This window comes from Eucyclogobius newberryi, unplaced genomic scaffold, assembly GCF_026437365.1.
Source record: "Eucyclogobius newberryi isolate DKJ021-1_F unplaced genomic scaffold, fEucNew1.0.hap1 SCAF_17, whole genome shotgun sequence".
Lineage (NCBI taxonomy): Eukaryota > Metazoa > Chordata > Actinopteri > Gobiiformes > Gobiidae > Eucyclogobius > Eucyclogobius newberryi.
In genome coordinates this window covers 24,134,229-24,158,218 of record NW_027315801.1, presented here as the reverse complement: position 1 = coordinate 24,158,218, position 23,990 = coordinate 24,134,229, and the positions used below count along the sequence as shown (strand labels likewise).

General features: G+C 41.4%; 2 protein-coding genes across 2 annotated transcripts in view; one reads left to right on the top strand and one right to left on the bottom strand.

The window, feature by feature from the left end:
- Window positions 1-10,633, top strand: part of hdac7a (histone deacetylase 7a) — a 71,857-nt gene extending 61,224 nt beyond the window's left edge. Inside the window, exons 22-26 of the mRNA XM_072449544.1 lie at window positions 5,430-5,548; window positions 5,817-5,950; window positions 7,443-7,524; window positions 8,435-8,573; window positions 8,650-10,633. Coding sequence (XP_072305645.1) covers window positions 5,430-5,548; window positions 5,817-5,950; window positions 7,443-7,524; window positions 8,435-8,573; window positions 8,650-8,692 — 517 coding nt within the window. The 3' untranslated portion in view covers window positions 8,693-10,633. The remainder of the gene's footprint in view (window positions 1-5,429; window positions 5,549-5,816; window positions 5,951-7,442; window positions 7,525-8,434; window positions 8,574-8,649) is intronic.
- Window positions 10,634-11,174: 541 nt separating this feature from the next.
- On the bottom strand, window positions 11,175-16,226 carry LOC140363168 (uncharacterized). Its single transcript, XM_072449543.1, has 2 exons — window positions 14,523-16,226; window positions 11,175-11,915 (listed from the first exon to the last, which is right to left on the bottom strand). Exon 1 carries the CDS (start codon window positions 15,799-15,801, stop codon window positions 15,172-15,174), a length of 630 nt encoding a protein of 209 aa, XP_072305644.1. The 5' UTR covers window positions 15,802-16,226; the 3' UTR covers window positions 11,175-11,915; window positions 14,523-15,171.
- Window positions 16,227-23,990: the final 7,764 nt, after the last annotated feature.

Genomic DNA, 23,990 nt, shown 5'->3' with positions numbered 1-23,990 from the left:
GTAGTGTGGGTTGTTTGGTTGTCTGGTGAGCCGAAAGCTTTGGGAAACCGTGGGCACCGGAGCGTTACGGAAAAGGGGGCAAACGTTGCAAAGACGACGGCCTCAATAATCACACACACATGATATGTACAAACACAGACCACTGTGGATGAGAGGTAATTAATTTGAGGTGTCTTTGAGGAAGTCGTTGGGTTTATTCTGGATACATCAAAATCGTAACTCTTTTAAGGTTTAGTAGGTCATGTGAACCAACAAACAATGAATTACGGTAACGTTAATTCAATATGAGTCTTCAGTGATTACTATTATTCTGATTATTAAAGTGTGTATTTACCGTAATTATCCAACTTTAAATTCAGAGTTATATGAGCTGTTATTTTCTCTATAACTTGTTGCAAAGATTGTTGTCCTTTCCAATCAGAACGGCCTATCTGCTTTACCAATATATTATGAATGTTACGGTCGATTTTGATAATTTACCTCAAATTATATTGTTTAAAATTACTATATAAAAAACATAGACATCCACAACATCAAAAAGGGCACAAAATTATCAGTATATTTTTATGTAACCTTATTTCAGAGTCTTCAGAAAGCAAGGTTTTCTGTTGCAACACTTTCATTAAAATGCACTGTAGATGCATTTAATTAGAACTGCTCCTGAAAGCACAGCTCACAAAGTGCATCAACAACACCTTTGAACCCCCCTCCTCACTCGCACACTTAGGATGTGCAAATGATGTATTTACCAACCCGTTGGAGCTATAGCAGAGAAGGCATTGTAGAAATCTTTAAATTGTACGTATTCCAGTGGTGTTTTTTGTGCCGTGTTCTGTGGCGCATAAATGGCCTGGATGACCTTTGACCCCACCACACAGCAGGAGAGGGCATGTCTTTAAGTGAAACACAAATTGTCCATGTTCTGTAATCATTTCCTTATTACTCATTTTACTAATGGAACAGTGGAGTTTGTATTAGTTGATTCAGTTCAATCTTGGATTACGGCACACATGTTTCTGATCTATGGCTCATAATTACGATTATGATTAGACCCTCCTTGTTTGTTTTCCCAATCAGAGCAGGAAGGATATTGGCTCCACAGTGCTTTTTACCATTAAAGGATACATTGATTGTTGATTACATTTCAGATTGATAATTAAAAGACAATTGAACCTGTTTTTCAAACCAGAATTGATACTTGGAAAGGCTGTGTTCTCATAAAATGTAATTTGTATTGTTTTTATTACAAATTGCCAGAGTTGTGGATTTGGACTTAAAGTTCTAAGAAATTCTTTGTTTACAACACCAGATGGACTAAGTTTACCACATGTAAACAACACTGGAAAATGTGCCAATAGAGGAAGGAAGACTAATTAGTGAAATTATAGATGGAAAGGGGAAATAGAAGTATAGTTTACTTTATGAGTCTACCTTTGGCCGCAATTACAATTACACCAGCAGCAAGCCAAGAAAAAAGTGATTGCAATAGTATTGGACTAGTTGTATCCAAAAACATTAAGGGACTATATTATTTTGTATATGTAGCAATCAGATAGATACCAGTAAACCAATGATTAAAGATGTGGAAATAGATTGCATTTAATCAGCCGGTTTAAATAGTAGTTTCTTTATTTCTTTGGCAATTAAACTTACAAAACAAAACATGTTTGTCTTTTTAGTAGTAGTATTAATTTAGCATCTAAATGTAAAAGATACATAATCTAACCATAATTTCTTGGCAGAGACACTGTAAAATAAACAAGATCTGAGTCGATAAAAAATTCACCAGATAAATTATAGGATTATTATTTGGCCCTAAAACTGTCCCTTGAGGAAAGCCACACCACGGAGATATATTTTAGTGGTATATTTAAGTAAAATAGATGACTAACTTACTGAACATACTGAACATACTACCTACGTGATATTTACTGTCACAAACATATCGTAAATAAGGGAACTTAATGAAACAATAAACTCTTTGGTCTTACAACTGCAAAAAATCAAAAATGGCACACCAATGTCACTGTAAAGCAGGACAACACATTAAACTGTGCACGCTTCCAGGCTAATGTGGATTGTTCTATATCGGGTTAGTACTCTCATTTTAAAAGGCGATATAGTGCAGTTTGCCAACCACCTCAATAGTTTCTCTCTCATTAAATTCCCCCATACCACACACACCCCTCACCTGCAACCAAACTATTAAAGACTTTAATAGCTCCACTTTTATGGTTTTAAAGTTTGTGAGTTTTTTTTAGGTTTTTTTATTTTATTCCTGACTCACACCCCCTTCATTTTCTTTCCATCACCCCCAGTCCCCAGTGCGCTCTCCCTTTTCCGCTCCTCCTTTGTTTGATCTTTAATAAGGCTCCCCTCGGCTTCGCCCGCCTCCTCCATCTTTTCCATTAGTTGGTCTGTAGTCTCTCAGTCCGGGGGGAGCGGGCCGGCTTTAATGGCTCTACGCAGGAGGTGGGCCCTGTTTTTTTTTTTTTTGCGGTTGGATGTAAAAGCGTCTACGGGTACGAGACGTTATTGTGTGCATTCCTTGCGTCTTGACTGCGGGGCGCCGTATCGGAATGAAGGTGCGATATACCTACTCGGAACAGCTAAGATGATGAAAGACGACGCTTGGGTTGCTGGTTTTAACTTGACCAATTAGAAATCATTGGTGAAAAGTTGATTTTTATCAACCCCCAATTATGCGTAGACGTTTTGCCGTACTGGACGTCAACAGACTCCAGCAGTAATTGATGATTAGTGCACACTAGTTTTGTGTCCTTTGTCAAGACGCCTTACATATAATTCATATTTAAATTACAGCTGTGAGTGAGGCTGCTGGCCAATTCTTGCGCAAAGTTTAAATGTAAAAAGTTGAATGGACAATAGCTGGCAGTATCCCAAAGCTGAGCACTATACTGAAGGAAACCCATATTTAAAATCGATCAGTTGCTGTTTCTTTGTGTGTTGTTGTTGTTTTGGTCAAATAACGTGAACGTTGAAAAATATGTTGATTCCCTTTCATCAGTGCACTTTTCACAAAGCTTACCGTCACTAAAGGAATTAATCGGGGTGCGTTCTGGTTTCTATAGCCAACCATGAGGGCAATTTATACATTTTGGTTCAAAGGGAAAGACAAGGAAACTGTAAATTAGACGACAATACCGACGTTGCCCTCATTCAAAGCAGTCTGTGAAAGAACATCAGCGCATTGTCTGAAATATTTGTATGGTTCATTACCGTACGCTAGCGAAAGTTGCATCGGAACGTTTCTAGTTTACAGCTGAAACGGCCCCTTTTAAGTTCATTTGGAATGCTTATGCAGTTCTGGAAGTGATGAAGATTTGGAGCGGCGCACGGCCTTGTTGTTGTGTATGTTTACATAATCAGTGTTTGGCATTTCCCCTCGCGACGTGTCCACTCGCACAAAGGTGTTTATGTGTTTATATCTCGTGCTCTATCAATGAGCTCACGGCGTCCATCTGCACGCAGCCATGACAGCATCACACATTCCGATATGTGCGTCCGTGTGCGAGTTTATGTATATGTGCGGACGGGGAAGAAGAAGAGGGGAGGGGGGCGGTGCGGGGCGGTGCGGGGCTGGGCGGGGGGGGGTCTCCAAAGTCCCCAGGCGGAATAATGAAGGTAAATGGATCCCAGATGGACTGTTTTTCCTCTTCTCTCTGTGTTGTCAATGACGTGAGGAGAGTGACAAGCCTCTAATGGGAAACAGACTGGCGCACTCAAGCTTTGAACCGGGCCGCCGCAGAACACCCCCCCCCCCCCCCCCCACCCCCCCCACCCTGCCCCGGGACAGCAACGTTCTATTCCCTTCACAACAATAGCATTAGGAAAAGCTCGGTTCTGTTTACAGTCCAACAAACAACAGAAAGCTGACCAAACAATATGACTTTGTGTTACTCACGCTCCGCAGACTCATCAATGGGGCTTTGTCGGCAGCGAGTGCATTTTCAAACAGAACTTTTTGCATCCGCTTGTCATGCAAATGGTTGGACTGTACTTTTTTATTCCAAGCTCTCAGCTCTTTACTTTGATGCAGTTTAAAAGCTGTGATTTACCTGTACGATGCAGTAACGTTCAATAAGACTCGAAGTAGTACATTTTGCATCCAAAAGAGCACAATATTGATTTGAGTAGCAAAAAAGTATGTACTCAAGTATAAGTACAGTTACAGAGTTGAGGAACAATCAAGAGTAACCAAACGACTCTGTGAAATGTAGTAGAAAGTAGTGGTAGAATTTGATTAAAAACTTCTATTACTAAACTACTTCCTACCTCTTCACATCTTTGTCCAGGCTTGATTATTTGCAGTTCAAAGTGTGTTAGTGTACCCCAAAATGAAACAAAAATAATATAGTGTGGTCACAATACAAACGTTTCAAACTCAATTTAGATACTAAGGAATAAGCTCAATGCTTGATAGCAATTTCAATACCACAATAACAAAAAAGCAAACATTTTTTCATAATAGACTGTAATTTTATTTTTCTTTAAATATACAGAACAACACAATATGAACACATAACAAAACACAGAGAGACATTCAGAGGCATTGAAACTATATAAATAATCGTAAACATGTAGTCCAGCATAATAACAACACAATATGAACACATAACAAAACACAGAGAGACATTCAGAGGCATTGAAACTATATAAATAATCGTAAACATGTAGTCCAGCATAATAACAACACAATATGAACACATAACAAAACACAGAGAGACATTCAGAGGCATTGAAACTATATAAATAATCGTAAACATGTAGTCCAGCATAATAACAACACAATATGAACACATAACAAAACACAGAGAGACATTCAGAGGCATTGAAACTATATAAATAATCGTAAACATGTAGTCCAGCATAATTGTCCCATTTAGTCCAAAGTTGTCATTGTTGTTTTTCTTTTTATTTAATATAAGTGTTATACCAGTTCTTGTTACTGTTCTGTTCTGTGAAGGTCAAATCTTTTCCTTTCTTTTTTGGGGGGGTGTTCAATTCTTGTTTAAATTATCATCTAGTTTCAATACCAGTTGTAGTATCTGACTTTCAAAGCTCTCGAATAGACTGACTTTTTCAGAGGTTTCCACAGTAAAAACACCAATGAATCGTTTGCCAGTGAGGAAATCATTTTGATGAGTCACCTATTAAAGCTGGCATGTGTTTTTATAGGTTTCCCCAGCAACTTTATCCTATTGTGAAAGTTTTGGAAAGGCACATTTAACATGCACTGTCTGTCCTCAGCTGATTTACAAAGAGGATTGGAGATTAAAGATGGGCTTCACGTTTCATGTTGGCGTCTCTTTGTCAGCTGTTGTGTTGTTGGTCAAGACCCCTGAGCGTAGCTTAGTTTGCGTTGTGAGGAACTCTTTTCTCAACGTCTCTGCTTTCTCCAATTACAGAACTGTGGTGATGCCCATCGCTCAGGAGTTCTCCCCCGACTTGGTGCTGGTATCGTCCGGGTTTGATGCCGCCGAGGGCAACCCCGCTCCACTGGGAGGCTACAAAGTCTCCGCCAAATGTAAGCTCCTCACTCACCGCACGCTCCCTCTTCTCTAGTCTTCTTTGCGGTTCTCCAGAGAGATATTAATAGATTATTACAGCTCAAAGCCCAGTTGTTGCTGCATCACGGCCCATAATTACGGTAATGAGTAGTTGGTAGTGTGCTGTGGGAGGTTCCCCCTGAGTTAAAAATATAGATTTGTTTTGAAAGAATATTGGAAGTCAGTACGATGTAATTTACGGTAAGCAGTCTCCTTTTCTGTGGCTGACACTTATCTCCGCGACAGGCTTTGGATTCCTGACCCGGCAGCTCATGACGCTGGCCGGGGGTCGGCTGGTGCTTGCCCTGGAAGGAGGTCACGACCTTACCGCCATCTGCGACGCTTCGGAGGCCTGCGTGGGAGCGCTGCTGGGGCTCCAGGTAAAAAAGGACAAATGCTGGAGGAATATTTCTGTGGGGTAAATGCTCTTGTTCAGGGTTTATGTGAGCGGCTCCATGGTTGTTAAGAGGCCTGGAAACTCCCCAGTGCATAGAAATACATAAGACGCATTCATGACAGGCTGTGGTTAGCCTCTTGTCTTATTCAATGTGCATGATTCATAACATGTAGTGCATAGCGTAGTTATCTGCACCGTTGTGGATTTAAATAGCCTGGTTGACCTCCACAGACATTTTATTAACTTATACTATTACATCTTCTAAATGTACAATCAAACACTTGAATATGAAATAAGTTCAAAGTATGTAAGAACATATTCATAAGTAAAAAATAATGTCAATATTTAGTTTGTGAATTTATTAAGGGGGAATGTAAAAAAGATGATTGCTGTCCCTGACCCCAGCGCCCCCTTATGAAATAGCAAATTAGTTATGATTAGGCTACCCCAAATAAATTGTCTGTTTGCTGTAACCTGAGTCAACATTTTTCAAGTGGCTCGGTCGGTAGGCAAATGCTTATTTTCTTTACTTTGAAGGCAAAAAGAAAGATCCAAATTTTGCCATTTTTTGAGTCGGAGTGACCACCAGTCAATGACGGAAAACGTCTCGATCAACCCGATCGGGAGACTAAATCTCACGATTTTAAGACATTTCAATCGACCTTTTGTACGCCGCTATCCTTTATTTTGGTAGCGAAGGCGAGCGGGGGGAACATGCGGGGGACACGGGCGCCGCCATGTTTGTTGTGATGACGCTGCTGGGCGTGTGTCAATCCCAGAATGCATTGCGTAAAACACCCTGACAGAGCCTGGCATGTCCTATGGACACTTGAGTGGCGCCGACAGAGGCAAACTATGTTGTTGTTGTTGTTGTTGTTTTATGGCGGTTGGCATCCGAGTGTTGCATTACCGCCAGACTTTATTCCTCAGACGTTTCGTAGTCCTCAGACTCTGTCGTAGTCCGTAAAAGTACTCCTCCCATCGCTTTAACTTGTTAAAGGCAATCTGTCGTCATTAACTCGCAGTCTATTTCGTCACAGACACATGTGGGGGACTGACTATGCAGACGCACATGCGTTGCGCAGTGCGCTATCTTTGCTATAAGAATGAAAGATAGAATAACAAGCGTGAATAAAATATTCGACACGGTAGTTTAGCGAAGTCCGGTCGGTGAGTCGCCGAAATAATTGAAAAATAAAAGAATTTGATGTTTTTTCAATGTTGATAAAAAATTTCAGTCGGCTAGTTTCACACTGTCGGTCGGGTTACGGCAAACAGACATATTATTTTTTTAATCCACAAAGAGATCTTATTTATGTGTCTGTGGTACTCTAGTCATAATTGTTTGATGGTCTGAAACAAATATGTGTGAAAAAATGCAAAACGAATGTATGAAATGCACAAGGGAGCGCAGATGTTTTAGAACGCCTAAAACGTGACTCCCAAAATGATGCTTGAACATCTGTATCTCTCAGGAGCCTCTGTCGGAAGAAGTGCTGATGCAGAAACCAAATGCCAACGCAGTGCATTCCCTACAAACCGTCATACAGATACAAAGTGAGTAACTATTCATATGTCAATGTTGTACGCTAGAAAAACGATCACGTGTGAATAAGTGCTTTAATAAAGTCATATTTATCTGAATTTTTAGTTTACCGTAGTTTCTGGACTATAAGACGCACTTAAAAGCCTTTAATTTTCTCACAAAATGACCGGGCGCCTTATAATCCGGTGTGCTTTATATATGGATTAATTCATATCTCACAGCAACTGCCAAAAGATTACGAAGACTCATACTGCATTAATAAAGTTCAACTGACTGATTTATCTGACTGTTTAGTTTCGCTTAATGCGCCTTATATCCTGGTGCGCTTTATATATGAAAAATGATCGAAAATAGACCATTCATTGACAAATTGCGGAAAACACGGTATTTTTACTATCTTAAAACAAGATTTACCACTGGCCTCTTATTTCAAGTGCAGCTTTTTGTGTGTGTTAATTTCAAGTGAGAAAATACTTGTGTTTTTTTATTTGAAGTAAAGACTGTATTTTCTGGACTATAAGTCGCAGAAAAATGCATAATAGAGAAGAAAAAAACATATATAAGTCACATTTTGGGGGAAATGTATCACTAAATCACTAAATCCATTGAATTCTTCTTCCTCGGTGTCACTTCTAAACAACTCTGCCAACTCCGGAGGTAGAGGAAGTGCCAATTCTTCTTCTGTGTCACTTAGAGCCTAGAGCGTCCTCTTGCGGTTGCCAGTGTGAAAATAATGAATAATACCACATATAAGTCGCTCTGGAGTATAAGTCGCACCACGGCCAAAACTATGAAAAAAGTCAGGATTTTCCAGATTTATAGCCCGGAAAATACTCAATTCAAGCACATAATTCACTCCCGTGTTCGGACTGACGACCATCATGACTCCATTGATGTATGGTTTGTTCATCTGGATTTTAGGTCAGTACTGGCAGAGCTTGAAGGCCTCCAGTGGGTCGGTGTCTCTGTCGTACCTGTGCGCCCAGAGAAGAGACTGCGAAGAGACGGACGCGGTCAACGCCTTAGCCTCCCTGTCCGTGGGGGTGCTGTCCAATAAGACGTAAGTATATGTCAAAACCTCCAAAACGACCTTCTCTTTGCCTCTTTAGCTCACCCTTGTTTCTCTTTTTGCACAGCCTTTCCGATGAGCCAATGGAAGATGACAGCGAGTCTATGTAGGAAACATGTTTTGTTTTTTTCTGCGCTGTTAAGACCACAGGGGGCGCCATATTGAGCCCCACCACCTGCCTTTTTTGAACACATGCCTTCTGCTAACTGCGGGCATATGTGTAGAGTAGCACCTCGATGCTAATAAACCTTTAGTTGGAACCAGCAGTGAGGCGTCTGCTGGGAAACCTTACAAAACCTCACCAAAGAGCAATACACATCTGTCCTTACTGACATTGGACCGTGGTATGGCACAACCTTTTTTTTTGGGGGGGGGTGGGTACAGACTTTTATCACCATAACACGCCTTAACGATAGGACCAACATGCGGTTCCAGAAGAACTTTATGAACTGTCAATAATTCCATGTTTTTTTTTCCCGCAACACTTTGATGAAGAATGGACTTTGTGAATAAGAAGCAGAGCGGACATTGCTCTGTCGATTCGATGACATTACAAGCAGCATAACCACTATGAGAAGACGAGAGGAGAGATGAAGACAGAAAACACGGAGGAAGGGCTCAGGTCCTTGTTGTTTGCACTGTTCAGTCCATAATGTGAACCATCAGCAGACCCAAAGCTCCGGGGGGAACCTCCTCTTTGTATAGCATATTTAATGGTTTCTTGAAGATTTCTATGGCTGTTTTCTCCCTTTGATCATGCCTTATATCTGGTTCTTAGGACACATGCTGACCGAAATACTTGACTTGTATTTCTCATAAAGCTACTCTGGAAAAAGTAGGCAAGATTTGCGAGCAGCGGAGCAGAGCTTACCTGCTGCCAGTGTCTTAAAAGCACATACTGTACCTACACAATGACCTTCTTTACCACTAGTATTGACGCCCGTGTACAGTATATTACTGTTTGTTCTGAGACTAAAGGAGCGTTCATTCCACTGTGGCCACGTCCGAGGACCATCGAAATGTAGCTGCAATAATTACATGCACTTACTTAAAGACAATTGCCTTAGAAACAGCCTGCAAAACGGCACACGACTGTAAGCAGAGGGACCAGCATGCACCCTGCCTTCTGCGTCAGAACCTGTGGATTTACTGTATGATAATTCTTTCTTTTACTCTTTTGCTATCCAAACTAAAGGCAACTTATTTTTAATCACATATTATGTCAATGTCTTGCTCCTTGAAAGTGTTTAACTTCCTCAGTCGCTGTAGGCCTAATCTAGACTGTTCAGTAAATGCTAAAAGTGGCATTGTATTTCTGAAGTCGTTGCATGAAATAAGAAATGGTAGTCGTCTTACGCATCCTTAACCACGACAACAAAAGCACGGTTTGGAAACTGGAATCGGGAAAATGCTATTTCAATGAAATACTTTTAGCCGTAGCAGTATCCAGAATTGTTTACCACCCTCACCAAATGCCTTAATAACACTTAACCTTAAGCTTAATTAGAGTGCTCTGAACTAAACACATGCTGCACAGTCTTACATAACAACAGGAACGTCTCAACACAGTGAAATCTACATTACATTTACATTAGGCCTTCAATCTAAATCATTTAAGATACAGTCATGAGTGTTAAGCCTTAAATGAAGTAAACGTACATCTGTGAGCGCAGTATACAACAAACATGCAAGTGTTCGCCTTTTCTTGGTTAATGACCTCCTGTATTATATTTATAGTTGCAGTTTTTTTTTGTCTTAAAACGCTTAGGGGCCAGTACAGCCTCAACTCTTAATTCCTTTTTATTACTGATGTCATTTCCTTGTTAGTAATACACTGTAAATAGAAACTCAAAGACCAAAATACACAATGTGTGCCTTGATGCATTCAGTACTGTGTATTGGCAACTAACTGGACTTAACTCTGTCTAAACATGACGTTGGAATCTTTGTTTCATACTGTTCTTTACATGTAATCTTGACTTTTCCTACTTTGTATAGAGATTGTCTATTTTTTACTGTTGGTCTCCTCTTATTAAAAACAATTTTCACTACGATGTCTGTGTTATTGTATTATATTTGGTAGAATTACCTTTGAAATGTACACAGTAACTTTCCAAACAATAAATTAGCAATCAGCTTCTCCTGGCCCGTGTTTGGATGAGATGAGTTTATAATGTTGATCCTGTGGTGCAGGAATCTCTCAGTGTAAAGAGGAAGAAATGACAACAAATTCATCCTAATTAAAATCATTCATTCATTGGATTTTATTTCATTTTGTAGGTGACATTTTGAGGACTTTTCACCAGATAAAAGCACATGTATTGAAGTAACTGTTGTATGTACAAACTTATCCATCATAGTGTTCTGTTGTTCTACGATACGTCATCATTTCCCATGTGGACACATGTTCTCTTTCCAAATGCCAAAGTCAGTTGGACAAGACCAAGAGGGTGTGGCTGCTTTGAATCTTCCCCTGATCCACAATCAAAATTCCAGGACAGTTTGATAATTGAACACAAAAGCTCTTGGTCACAGCGTGTTGCGTAGCAGCGAGAATATCACAAATATACAACAATCATATTCAAGACCGATATTTTACTTATCAAGTATTGTCGGCTTAGCTACAACAATAATAATCTGTTTTGTAAGAGTGGCATTATTTATTAACCGTTGTCTAACCATGTAAGCCCCCACTGAGACAGACCTCTCATTCAAGGGCAACTCTGAGTAATTGCTGACAGATAATTTGGTATTTTATTTAATTATAATTGCCTATAATTTCTGTGGGTAATTCTAAAGTATTTGTTTTGAAGAAACATATTTTTTCTAATGTTCACTTTGTACATATCGAGAAACATCTTTTGGTGCGGCTCATGCAGACTCCATCCTGCAACATCCAACTTTTATGTCTGTGATTTATAAATACATTCATGCCACTCATGATTGACATTTAGATTTGATAATATTTCTTATGCCTTAAGAGAACAGAATACACAGCACAAGGAAAACGTTCAAATACTGTTACATAAAATAGGTTATTTATTTATTTGATATGTGATATGAATGCAATGCCACAGTTATGGCCAGTCCAGTCCACACAACGTGTCAGCGTCGGTGATAAAGAAACTTTATATGAAAGTCTTCCACAAAACGTGGTATTTTCTCGCAGGATGTCGGTTTGGCCGTGTTTTGGGCCAAACATGTCGTCTTTCCACATGCGGGCAACTATTTGTCAGAGGTCTTTGAAGTCCATAAATAGTTCCATTTGCAGCGGTCCATTACAGCAGAAGAATCGAAGCACGTTTGTTTGTGAGGACGCAGTAACTTCAGCATCTGGAAAGACAAAAGGCAGAAGAAAAGCGTTAGAGAGTGCTAAGTTCGTAGACTGGGCTCACAGCGATGACACGCACGAGTGTAATGTCTGAGTGTTTGGAGCGTGTTCAGTATCTCTCAACATGCACGAGGTCATGCCTGGGACACTTGACAAGGAACATTTCACATTTTCCAGTGTTACCATTATGGAGCGTAAAACACAGATAATTGCAAACAGACATCCAAAGTACAAAGGCCCCAAGTAATTTGCCAATTTCTGAATTAGTCAAATTAGGCTTCCGTACTTTGAAGACACAATCAGGTAATCAGAGTGTAATGCCAGCACTGGACATATTCTGCACCATAACTCAGTTCTGTTGAGTTATCAAACTTATCTGACTATTCAACACTTCAGAAAACTTCAGTGTAAGAGAAGAGTGTAAGTTCTAGTGTCAAAAGCCAGAAAAAAATTACGAGAATAAATGTAATCTGTTTCTATTTTAGGGCGCAATCAATTGATCACATTTTAGTTTCATGTATTTCTTCACTCATCAATTTCAGAATAAAGATAACTTGCATCTGATGTACTGTAAACTTGTCCCACAAGCGTTCTGTTCCTGCTTATTTTTTTAGTTTTTTACGCCCACTGTATTTAAATAAAGTAAATCTCTTGCGTGACTGACAAAAAATGATTAAAAAAAATAATTTAAAATGTTAAAACACAACCAATATAGCTGTAAATGCCTGACAGTTTCCAAAATAAAATTACCGTGGTTTCCGGACGATAAGTCGCACCAGCCAAAAAATGCATAATAGAGTATAAGTATACAAGTATAAATATAAGTATAAGTCACACCCCGGCCAGAACTATGAAAAAAGGTGCCACTTATAGTCCGGAAAATACGGTAATCAAAATGAAGAGAAAGGAGATTTTTTTTTTTTTTTTAAATCAGTGTTATATTATCAGTTCTGCTATGAAGATGTAAAAGAATACAATACAATTTAATACAATTTTACATATGTTATTTTGTGTGATTAAAACATCAGAATAAATATAAATAAATAAAAAGCTTTAAATTCATCATTCAAACTGTACATTCCAGATCTGTTATTCTCCACCTTCTTGCTGCTAAATTTGCCCTTCCCTTGGCGTATTCCATTCTAAAGGCATGTTCTCTTTTATTCCCAGCCAAATAAAAAGTCTCTAAATGTCATGTGTGGTGCTTGTCGGCGGTTGGTGTTCCGATACAGAAGATTGTGTTTACTGAAGCCGTGTAGAGGATGGCTTTCATACACACTGGAAACATGCTGCGCCTCCTCACGACTCTAATGATAGGTTGTAGTGTTTCCTGCTCAGTTTCAGCGGAGGGAAAGTGGTCGCCATGGATTTGAAGCAGATCCTGTGCCAGCTGCCACCGCTCTGGACCTCAAAAAGTCAAGGCTGAACCTGGCAGGTGCTGCACACTTTCCCTGCACTTTTTATTTGACCAGAATTGTGGTAACTGTCAATCTACTGTGCGTCCAGTAAATGGCCATAAGTTCACTTGTATTTTTGAACAATAATATGTAAATCGTCCTGCGGCACTGGAGAATCATGACTTTCTGCGTTTATGTGTTTTTGTTTCTTGAGTAAATGATTAGGATTGATTCAAAGTCAGACACGCTTTTAAGGATTTGATTGTTTTTTAAACATTCAACACTTTTGGATTTTGCTCTCACTAAAAATGGTTTTGTACATGTTTAATTTCTATATCAGTGATAGATTTAACTTTTTTTTTTATCTTTTTAAAGTAGTGTGCCGCCTGCGCTTTAATTGTTTTAGGAAAAGGATAGAAAAAGTCCAAACAGATGGTGCTATGTTCCACCATGTGAACAGGTGGGATCTTGTAAGTACTTGTGTTTTACAGCAGCACTTCATCCATAGCATGAATACGATTTTGCTAAACATGTATGGATGTGTCAGTGGCACGAGGACATTCGTTTTTTAAACAATCCTAAAGCATGTGTTTTGAAGATAAACGTGACAAAATAAGGATGCCATGTTTTTTCCTTGAAAACGCAAAGTTTGGCCTGATTTTTGTCGTCGTTCTCTACATAAAAAACATAAAGCATTCATAAGTCATAAGTTGAGGGAACAAATGAATATACTTTGAATATGCATGTTTTTTTTTTAGATATATGCCTCAAGTTCACTCGGATCAGGGGCCTCCCAGGTCCAATTCCCTGGGCCCCTCTCAGTCTTTGGCTGTAACAAGGTTAAATTATGTTTATCACTGTGCAAGAACAACCACAAAACATAAACCTGGGTGTAGAATTCCCGGGTTTCGGGAAATTACCAGAAATTACCTGGAGAATGTTAGTAGTGCTCCGAGTTTCGCCATGGGGATCAATAACATTACTTGCATTTGAACTTAGCATGAGTTTTGGAACACTAATGCAGCTTCATTCCTCAAGTTCAACCAAGAATGCAACAAACTAATAAAAACTCCCCAAGTTGTGCAACAGACCAATTTCGCTGCAGCACAAGAATCACTCGGGATCCTGGACGTTTTGAGCCGTACGAGAACACGTCCCCGGCCCACACCAATATTCACATGCTCTTCCGTGTGTGTATAAATCGCCTCTCACCTCCTCCATCACTCCCAGTGGTTTATGGGAGCGCAGCAGGGAGCCACGTCGGCCTCCTCTTTGATGGTGACTCCGGTGATTCATGGCTTTTCGTAACCGTTTGTTTTCATTACGCCTCCTCGTCAGCGCGCCGGAGTACAGAGCTGTATCGCCGTTTCGTGCAAGGCAAGCAGATTCGGGCCAGAACGAGAGGAAAGAATTCGGCAGAGGAGAGTTTTTTTGGCTCTGCAAGAAACAAAGGGGCTTGGTTCAGTTCGAGAAAAAAAAAAATGGGAGAAGAGAGTGAAGTTTGCTGCCCACGGATGCTTTTTCCACAGTCTTTGGAGTTCAGAGGTGGTCGGGGATCCATAAAGCGTCTTGGAAAAAAAGAGTTGGAACAATGAGGGAATTGCCAGAGGATCGGTCTTGCTTGGTTCTTCCAAGTTTCTGTTTTGAAAATGTGCATATCTGGATTTCTTATATGGTGATCAAGTAATGTCAGTATGTACCATCGAAATATATGGTTACGACGTTCTCTATTAGGATGGAAAAGGTTAGATTTCACTGTCTTTTACATATACATCTTCTGCGTTAAAAGTTTTGATAGTTACAAACGTTGACCTGCCAAATCACATTTTTCGGTCAGCATGGCTCGGAAAATTGGGCACCTTTAGTTCCCAGCTGACATAGACGACCAAGCACCTTCCATCCGCCACACCGAAAAGGCGTAGCTAAGTCTTTCGTGCGCGAGGTAGTTGCACCCTGTCAACTTGCTGTCCATCTCGTCATTTTGGAGAACTTGATACAAAAAGTCAATGTAGCGCGATGCCAGCTTCAGGGTCTGGATCTTGCTCAGTTTGTCGGACGGCAGCGTGGGGATGATTTTGCGCAGGGAGGCGAAGGCTTCGTTCAACGATTGGGTCCGTTGCCGTTCGCGGATGTTGGCGATGACCCTTTGAGTGTGGGAGTCCTCCAGGGATCCCAAACCTCCGGGGCTAGGACCGGGGACGGGAGAGAGCGACGGTCCAGAGGAGGGCGAGCGATGCTGAGGACTTCGCTTGATCCGTTTGGGTCCGCCGGGGGTGTAAATCTGAACAGTGTCTTGCCCTGGCTTGCACTCACCAGATACCGCCATGGCTGTCACATGATCTTGGCTTCCCGTGATCCGCTTGCGCTCGTTGAGTCCTGGTGTTGCCACGACGACCGGACAGGTGTTAGAAGGTTGCCTCGGCTTGATCTCTGCCCTCGAGACCACCTGACCTTCCGAGTGGTCGTCGATGCACTTGACCTCTTCTCGCATGCTTAATGTTCCTTCTCAGCACCCGTCAGTTTCAGCTAAATTTTTCCTTCTCCTTCTCTTCCTTTCCTCGCAGAACTTGTGCTCTCTTGTAACCGTTGTCTTCTTTAAGGTTGTCCAAGTGTCAGCGATAAATCATATCCCATGCGAAGGGGATTCTGGCTCGTTGTGGCAGCTTTCTTCAACCACACGTGGAACTGTTTCAGCATCTGCACACCAGACCGCGCTCCAGCCCCACTCGCCCAGCTGCATGTGAGACAACAAACTAGAATCTGACTTTTTAAAAGGGAGGGGAACTACGGAACTTCCTCACTACCCGCCCATGTGCTGCCATGATTGGTTTGGAGGACTTCTGTGCACAGCTGAGCTTAAGTCAACAGGAAGAGCGGACTGGAAGCCATTGGTCCCATCAAAGAAGGAAGGCGGAGACAAAGGCGCGACAAAGGGCCAACCAGATGCGAGACGCTGTGACGTTCTTCGACAGAAACGCTGCCCAAGTTTATGGGTTCCAGATTTCTCCCCAAAACGAGTGGTTCCCATCCCCCTGTTCCTGCTGCCTTGTTGCCGGCAGGTCCCGTGACTTTCCCACTCACCATTATCAGCTATTTTCAAGAAATTGTGGAAGGCAAATGGCCAGTAAGGCTAAAAGAAAGTACATTCTCTTGGTGAAGTCTATACTGTCTATTTTTTTTTTTTTTTTTACCATTTAAAATTACCACACCACAGAAAAATACCACATTGAGAATATGTGCATTTCATCAATATTGGTAATTGTTATGGTCATATCAACTTCTATTTTATAATAAATAATAAAATGAATACATTCCCAAATATTAAATCAGTGTAATTAATAAATAGAAGACATATTGGATTACTATTACTGTCCACATGAAGAAATGTATTGAGTGACCAACCCGTCAATGTCTCAATGGACCAGATCTGAAGCAGGATCTCTGTCAAGAATATACAGCTCGAAAAGTACTTTATTGTGCATTTATTCTGAAAATGGCGTGTTTTAGTCACAGTCTGTTTTACATTAAATTATAATCTCTCTCTCTCTTTTCTCCTGCTCTAAACTGACCTTAAACCATGTCCAAGTCCATTCCATGTTATATTTAAACATCATCTGAGCGGTGCTGTGCGGGCCCCAGACACCTGCGCCTGATCACAACTATTTACATCTCACCAAACTCCTCAAACTCTTTTATTCAGGGCTAAAAATAAATACCTGGGAGCAACACATGAACGCTGGAAAGTGGATATCAGCTCTAGGTATAAACACACGTAGAATAAGAGGGAGGGGTGAAGCCTACATACAATGCTTTGTTTGATAGGTGAAGGCCCCCTGGGAGCCGGAGTGCGTCTGGAAACACGGCAACCTGTCTGTTTGAACTGCACGCTCAGATGAGGATGTAGCGTAAATATTTCCAGCAAGAGAAATGGGGGAATGTTATCACATGTGGCGCTGCTGTACACACACTCTCACTGGCTCACACTCTTCTCCGTGTAACTTCAAAATGCTAATACTGACAGATGGCAACTCATATTACTAAGTTATGATATCCTGCAAAACATGGGGTTGAGCCAGATTCGTTATTCACCTGTCAACACGCTCCAGATAATGCAGAGTTTTAAAATGAACCTTTAGAAGTGGTTTTATTCATGTATACGGAGGAACCAAGGAATCCGTGTAATCTTGCTAATAGTTGCGCTTATAATAACACCAAAATTGAACCATGTGTAGCAACAATGTTCAAAAAAGTTGACAAAAGAGCCGTGGAACCCGAAGTTGCTGGGTAAATACAAAAACATTATATAAAATCACACTTTTATATGAATTCGACATTTAGTATTCAGTGTCTTAAAATCTCCATTGGTTCAACATTAGCCCGACTGAAAAGGTCTGACGACACAATCCCGAGCGCTGTGTCAACAGAGGTTTAATCCAAATGGAAAGTGGAAAATGAAAGGCCACAATTGCTGCAAAAGAACATTTTGACACTTTGTTCATATGTACGAGTCACAAAATACAAGTGCAAAAAAGTATGAAATGATATATTTAAAAATAATTATAAAGAGTTCAAATTGCAACCCTCAACAGCAATTTCATCCAAAAGCGAATCACTTAACAAAACCCTCCAACAGTAAAGACAGTATATATCTGTGTAATTCTGTGTAATCTTGGTATTTTAACTTATATGTATACGCACAAGGCCATTGGTTTATTTATAGAAAACTTTACTTAAGTGAAGGTAAAAACAGGGAGACATGTGACTAATGACCGAGGCTAACGGTTTGTAAACCTGTTTAAAGCCATTCAAACCTTGGTCTTAAATGGTAAACTATATTTCAATCTTTGTCTTCGTCTTCTTTAAACGCTTTAAATGTTGTGACTTTGACATTTTTCTGTTTATTATCATCAGAAAAAATGAATGATGAACTAATATGTGATAATATCAGTCATCTATGCAAAACTTAACGGACCATGGACCTCGGACGTTGTGTTCAGGTCTGTGTGTGTGATGGTGGTGATCGGAGGGGCCAGTGGCACAGATTGTTAGCCTCGCTTCTATCAGTCTGCTCCAGGGCAGCTGTGGCTACAATAGAAGTTTACCACCACCGAGTGTGAAGTGAATGAATAATGACTACAGTATGGCACTTTGAGAGGCTTGACAAACTTGTAAAATGTATTTCAAGTGTAAGGCATTATTGATATGATTATATTATTAGGCCCGAGCGCCACAAGCTGGCGAGAGGCCTATTAGTCCCGTAAGGCCGTGCGAAGCACGGCTGCAAAAGTGCGCACATAGTGCGCACGAAATCGAGCGCGAAGCGCTCGCCCACTTCCAAACACTCCTCCACTCATGCACGCCCCGTGCATACTAATTAGTAGTAGGAAAATGGAACATTACCATTGTAAACGGGCGAAGCCCGTGCAAAAGTGCGCACTAAACGAGCACTTTACATTGGGATGACGACCGTGGTCGTCATCCCCACATAAAGCACTCATTTGCGCTAAGTAGCTCACGAATACGTTCCCCATCTCTTGCATGTTCCGTGCATATAAGCATGTAATGCAAAAATTGAACATTATTACTGTATAGAGGGCCAAAAACACAAAGTGGGCGGAGCCCACTCAAAATTAACGAAAGTACCCGTCAGTGACCCACACCATGAGGTAGGAAAGCGCGAGCGCTTTCCGAAAATGTATAGTTTATGGTATTTGAAAAATGGGAAACATTGTTTTCGCATCGGAATATTATTCTTTCTTTCTTCTTCTTCTCGGGACCAACCCCCCTATTTTTCACCCAGTGAACATTGACGAAAAGTCACAAAAATTTGCACACCTCTAAAAATCGTGCCTCTCTACATTCTGGCTATTTCCCTTTTCTAAAATAAAAAATTGGCGCGTCAGCGCCCCCAAATGTACCAAAAATGCATTGAGAGATAGGAAATGACCCCAAAAAAATCTGATCGTAGAATCATGAAATTTGGCGCAGAGGTAGATGGTGACAAGAGAAGTAAAAAATATTATTACGGCAACGCCGTTCGCCCAACCAAATGAGAGTTTTTCCAAACGTCGTACTTTTACGAACTCCTCCCAGGGCGTTGGCCCTAAAAAGCTGAAATTTGGTGAAAATGCTACTGAGGAGTGGGACATCAAAATTTATTCAAATTACATTGATACCTGTCACGGTCTCTGAGCGGCGAAGCCGTAAACTTTAGCTAGAATTTCAGAAATCTCCCAAATTTAACATTTCTGCCGTTTGCGCAGATAAAGTCCGAATTGCGTCAAATTAGAATCAGATGTTAAACTCTTTGCCCTAAACCTACTTGAAGTGAAATAAATTAATTTGGCGCCACAGCGCCCCCTACAGATTTTATATGGAGGTTAAATGTTTAGTTTTGCGAAATTATATGAAATTTGACACACAACTCAATTTTAGCATCCCCATCAAAAAAGTCAATGAGACCCATGTCATAATTGTTATGGCGTTGCCGTAGCGATGACCAAAACCTCCCATGTTATTCCAATGGGGAAATTGCCATTGGAAAAACATGTTTACACTTTATACTTTCACAAACTCCTCCCAGGGCGTCAGCCCTATTAACCTGAAATTTGGTGAGATTCATCTTCAGGGGTGGACCATCAAAAGTTATCCACATTTTTATTCAAAGAGTCACGGTGTCTGTGCGGCAAAGCCGTACATTTTGCCAAGAATTCAAAATAAAATTGCTTTTTGATGGTAAAACAAAGGGGAGAAGATGTGACAGTGTCACAGATTCAGCAGTAGGTGTAATAAAAGGACAATTGGGGCGCGTTAGCGCCCCCTCCTCTTGCGGCGTGGCGGCGGCGTGGCGAGGGCCGATCATTGCCGCTTGCGGCTTTAATTATTATTATTTGTCTTATGTTATCTTATTTTTAATTTTTTTTCTATTCCTTATAGGGTGTTTTTTTTTTTAAAGCTTTCTATAAGTTATCTGTTCTCCTACTTCTGTATCTACTTGCGTTGCAACACCAAAATTTCCCGTGAGTGGCTTCTCATTTCTGAAACAACCACGTGGAAAGACAAATCCCGTGGTCATGGAAAAGATGTCAGTGTGTTTGAGAAGGGTCAAATCATTGGCAGAGAAAACATCTAAGGAGAAGCAGAAACTAATGTACTACAGATCTGAACCCCGGTGAGAGTGTTTGAGCTGGAGAAGGCTTTGTGCAGAGGTCACTCTCACATCATCAACACAAGATCAACTGGTGAAAAATAATGCAAAACTGGACGGAAATGAAAATTTTAATATTGCAGGAGTTCACTGAAACTATGCCACTGCAAATGTGTGCTGTGGTCAAAGTTAAAGGCGGTCGGTCCTACGGAATATTAGAGCGTGTGCCCTTTTTTTCTGTGGCTACTTTTCAGTCTCCTAAAGTGGCTCTCTACCTGAAATGGGATTATGTCTGTGGAAAGTAGAGAAAAGAAATTAGATTCTGGCTGAAATAACTCACTCTACCAGGCGGCCTCCCCACAAACCTGACCAGAGGGATGTAAATGTAGCTTGGCAATAGATGTAATTCTCAAACAAATAGGCGTAAGGAGGTTGAAGGCCGTAACTCCAACGTGGAGTTTAAATCTGACAAGGTGTCAGAAAAACAGAGCGACTTCAGTAAGTCAGAAATAGCCAAGGTCAAAGGCAAGTTTGTTAATCCATCCAACACGAAGCAAACCAGGCGTAATCCTACAAGGCCAGGTAAGGACCTGATCCACAGACCTTTGAACCATTCCTCCTCATTGGGCAGGACCATAGAGCAGGGTGGTCCTCTGCAGGGAAATCAGGGGCCAACCAACACCAACTTCTGAGCCACAAAAAACAGGAAAACCTAAAAGAAAGGGTATAAATGCACAAGAATACTTTGGTTTTGAGCTGCTGGGTGACAAACCTGAATTTGAAATAACTTTTGGAGAAGTTGACAGTTCAATTTTAAGACTTGTGTTCAATTATCTCCAGCAACTGAGAAAAAAATCCATCTCTGAGCCAGTGGAGGTGAGTGGACCTTCAGTGAGACCCAAAACAAGGACATCAAAGCACATTGCTACTAAGGCAGAAGATCCCACTTCAAGACTTTTGAGGGCAAATCTATTACTACTCTGCAACTGTTTTAAAAACTCACATATTTCCTCTTCCGGCGTTTGCTAAAACCCAGGAACCAACAGCAGAACCAGAGCCCCAAACGCCTAAAAAGAAGAGACACAACAGGAGGAAAAAATACAATGTATGGACACAAAGCAGTCACAGAGCTCAGAACCGAATGTGACCAAAGATGATCAAACTCCAAAATCATCTGAGTTTGGATCTGAAACTGAGAGAAAATATGACAAACACAAAGCGTTTTGTTTTATCCAACCAATTAAAAATAGCTTTATTTATTGATTAGTTATAGAAATATTATTATACTATATATATATATATATGTATATGTATATGTATATGTATATATATATATATATATATATATATATATATGTATATGTATATATGTATATATATATATATTATATATATATATTATATTATATATATATATATATGTGTGTATATATATATATATATATATATATATATATATATATATGTGTATATATATATATATATATATATATATATATATATATATATATATATATATATATGTATAGTCCTTTAGAGTCCTTACAGGTTTGGCAACGTTGCATTGTGGGCCGTCCTTGTCATATGAGAGCCCGGCTTCTCATGGCCAATCACCGTTCATAAACTAGCCTCTGGCACTTTCCCATTGGCCTCTCGCTTTGTGCCCGCCCACTGGCGCGTCACGGCAGGTAAGAGGCCTCACCTGGCCTCACATCTATATCTGTTTCCAACATATCTGTCAGCACGGACAGTCTCTGGGGAAACACATGTTGCTGGAAGTGGTAAGTGGCCCGTGTTTGAACATTCGCGATCATTCGCCTTGTGCTCAGGCTTCTGTGTGTTCTATAGGCTCCGGCTTCAGCTGCTCGCTCTGGCCTCTCCCTCATCGAGCTCCAAGTCACGCCCTGAAGTGTAAGTATGTCCGTGCTGCACGAGCCGTAATATTCTAACTTCTTTTATTCCTCCTGCTTTCTTTGTGCAGAAGCTGCCGTTTTGCCCATACCAGCGCAGGCTGACGTTAGTGTGCCTCCAGCTGTCTGTTGCCCTGTCTGTGTTTTGCTGCCTCTGAACATCTCCAGTCTAGACTCTGCTGCTGCTTGGGGCTTGGGGTTCTTTTGCTGCTCATCCACCTGCTAACCATTTTACCTTGTGTCCCTGAACTCAAAGGAGCTCATTATAACTCGAACTTTGAATGGACTTGGGTTATAATCCAAATAAGCCCCTTTCATACATTATTTGTTTAATTGTTTTGAACTCAAATTATGTATTATAATACATATCCTGGACTGAACTTCCTGGTCTGACACCCTGGTGGTGGATTCTCTCCTGGTGGTGGATTCTCCTGGTGGTGGATTCTCTCCTGGTGGTGGATTCTCTCATTCTCTCCTGGTGGTGGATTCTCCTGGTGGTGGATTCTCTCCTGGTGGTGGATTATCCTGGTGGTGGAGTCTCTCCTGGTGGTGGATTCTCCTGGTGGTGGATTCTCCTGGTGGTGGATTCTCTCTTGGTGTTGGATTCTCCTGGTGGTGGAGTCTCTCCTGGTGGTGGATACTCTCCTGGTGGTGGATTCTCTCCTGGTGGTGGATTCTCTCCTGGTGGTGGATTCTCCTGGTGGTGGATTCTCTCCTGGTGGTGGATTCTCTCATTCTCTCCTGGTGGTGGATTCTCCTGGTGGTGGATTCTCTCCTGGTGGTGGATTATCCTGGTGGTGGAGTCTCTCCTGGTGGTGGATTCTCCTGGTGGTGGATTCTCCTGGTGGTGGATTCTCTCTTGGTGTTGGATTCTCCTGGTGGTGGAGTCTCTCCTGGTGGTGGATACTCTCCTGGTGGTGGATTCTCTCCTGGTGGTGGATTCTCTCCTGGTGGTGGATTCTCCTGGTGGTGGATTCTCTCCTGGTGGTGGATTCTCTCATTCTCTCCTGGTGGTGGATTCTCCTGGTGGTGGATTCTCTCCTGGTGGTGGATTATCCTGGTGGTGGAGTCTCTCCTGGTGGTGGATTCTCCTGGTGGTGGATTCTCCTGGTGGTGGATTCTCTCTTGGTGTTGGATTCTCCTGGTGGTGGAGTCTCTCCTGGTGGTGGATACTCTCCTGGTGGTGGATTCTCTCCTGGTGGTGGATTCTCTCCTGGTGGTGGATTCTCTCCTGGTGGTGGATTCTCTCATTCTCTCCTGGTGGTGGATTCTCCTGGTGGTGGATTCTCTCCTGGTGGTGGATTATCCTGGTGGTGGATTCTCTCTTGGTGTTGGATTCTCCTGGTGGTGGAGTCTCTCCTGGTGGTGGATTCTCCTGGTGGTGGAGTCTCTCCTGGTGGTGGATTCTCCTGGTGGTGGAGTCTCTCCTGGTGGTGGATTCTCTCCTGGTGGTGGATTCTCCTGGTGGTGGATTGTCTCTCCTGGTGGTGGATTCTCCTGGTGGTGGATTCTCCTGGTGGTGGAGTCTCTCATTCTCTCCTGGTGGTGGATTCTCTCCTGGTGGTAGATTCTCTCCTGGTGGTAAATTCTCTCCTGGTGGTGGATTCTCCTGGTGGTGGATTC

Excerpts from the sequence above, each read along its gene's own strand:
- LOC140363168 (XM_072449543.1), bottom strand. The coding sequence starts at position 15,801 with ATGCGAGAAGAGGTCAAGTGCATCGACGACCACTCGGAAGGTCAGGTG.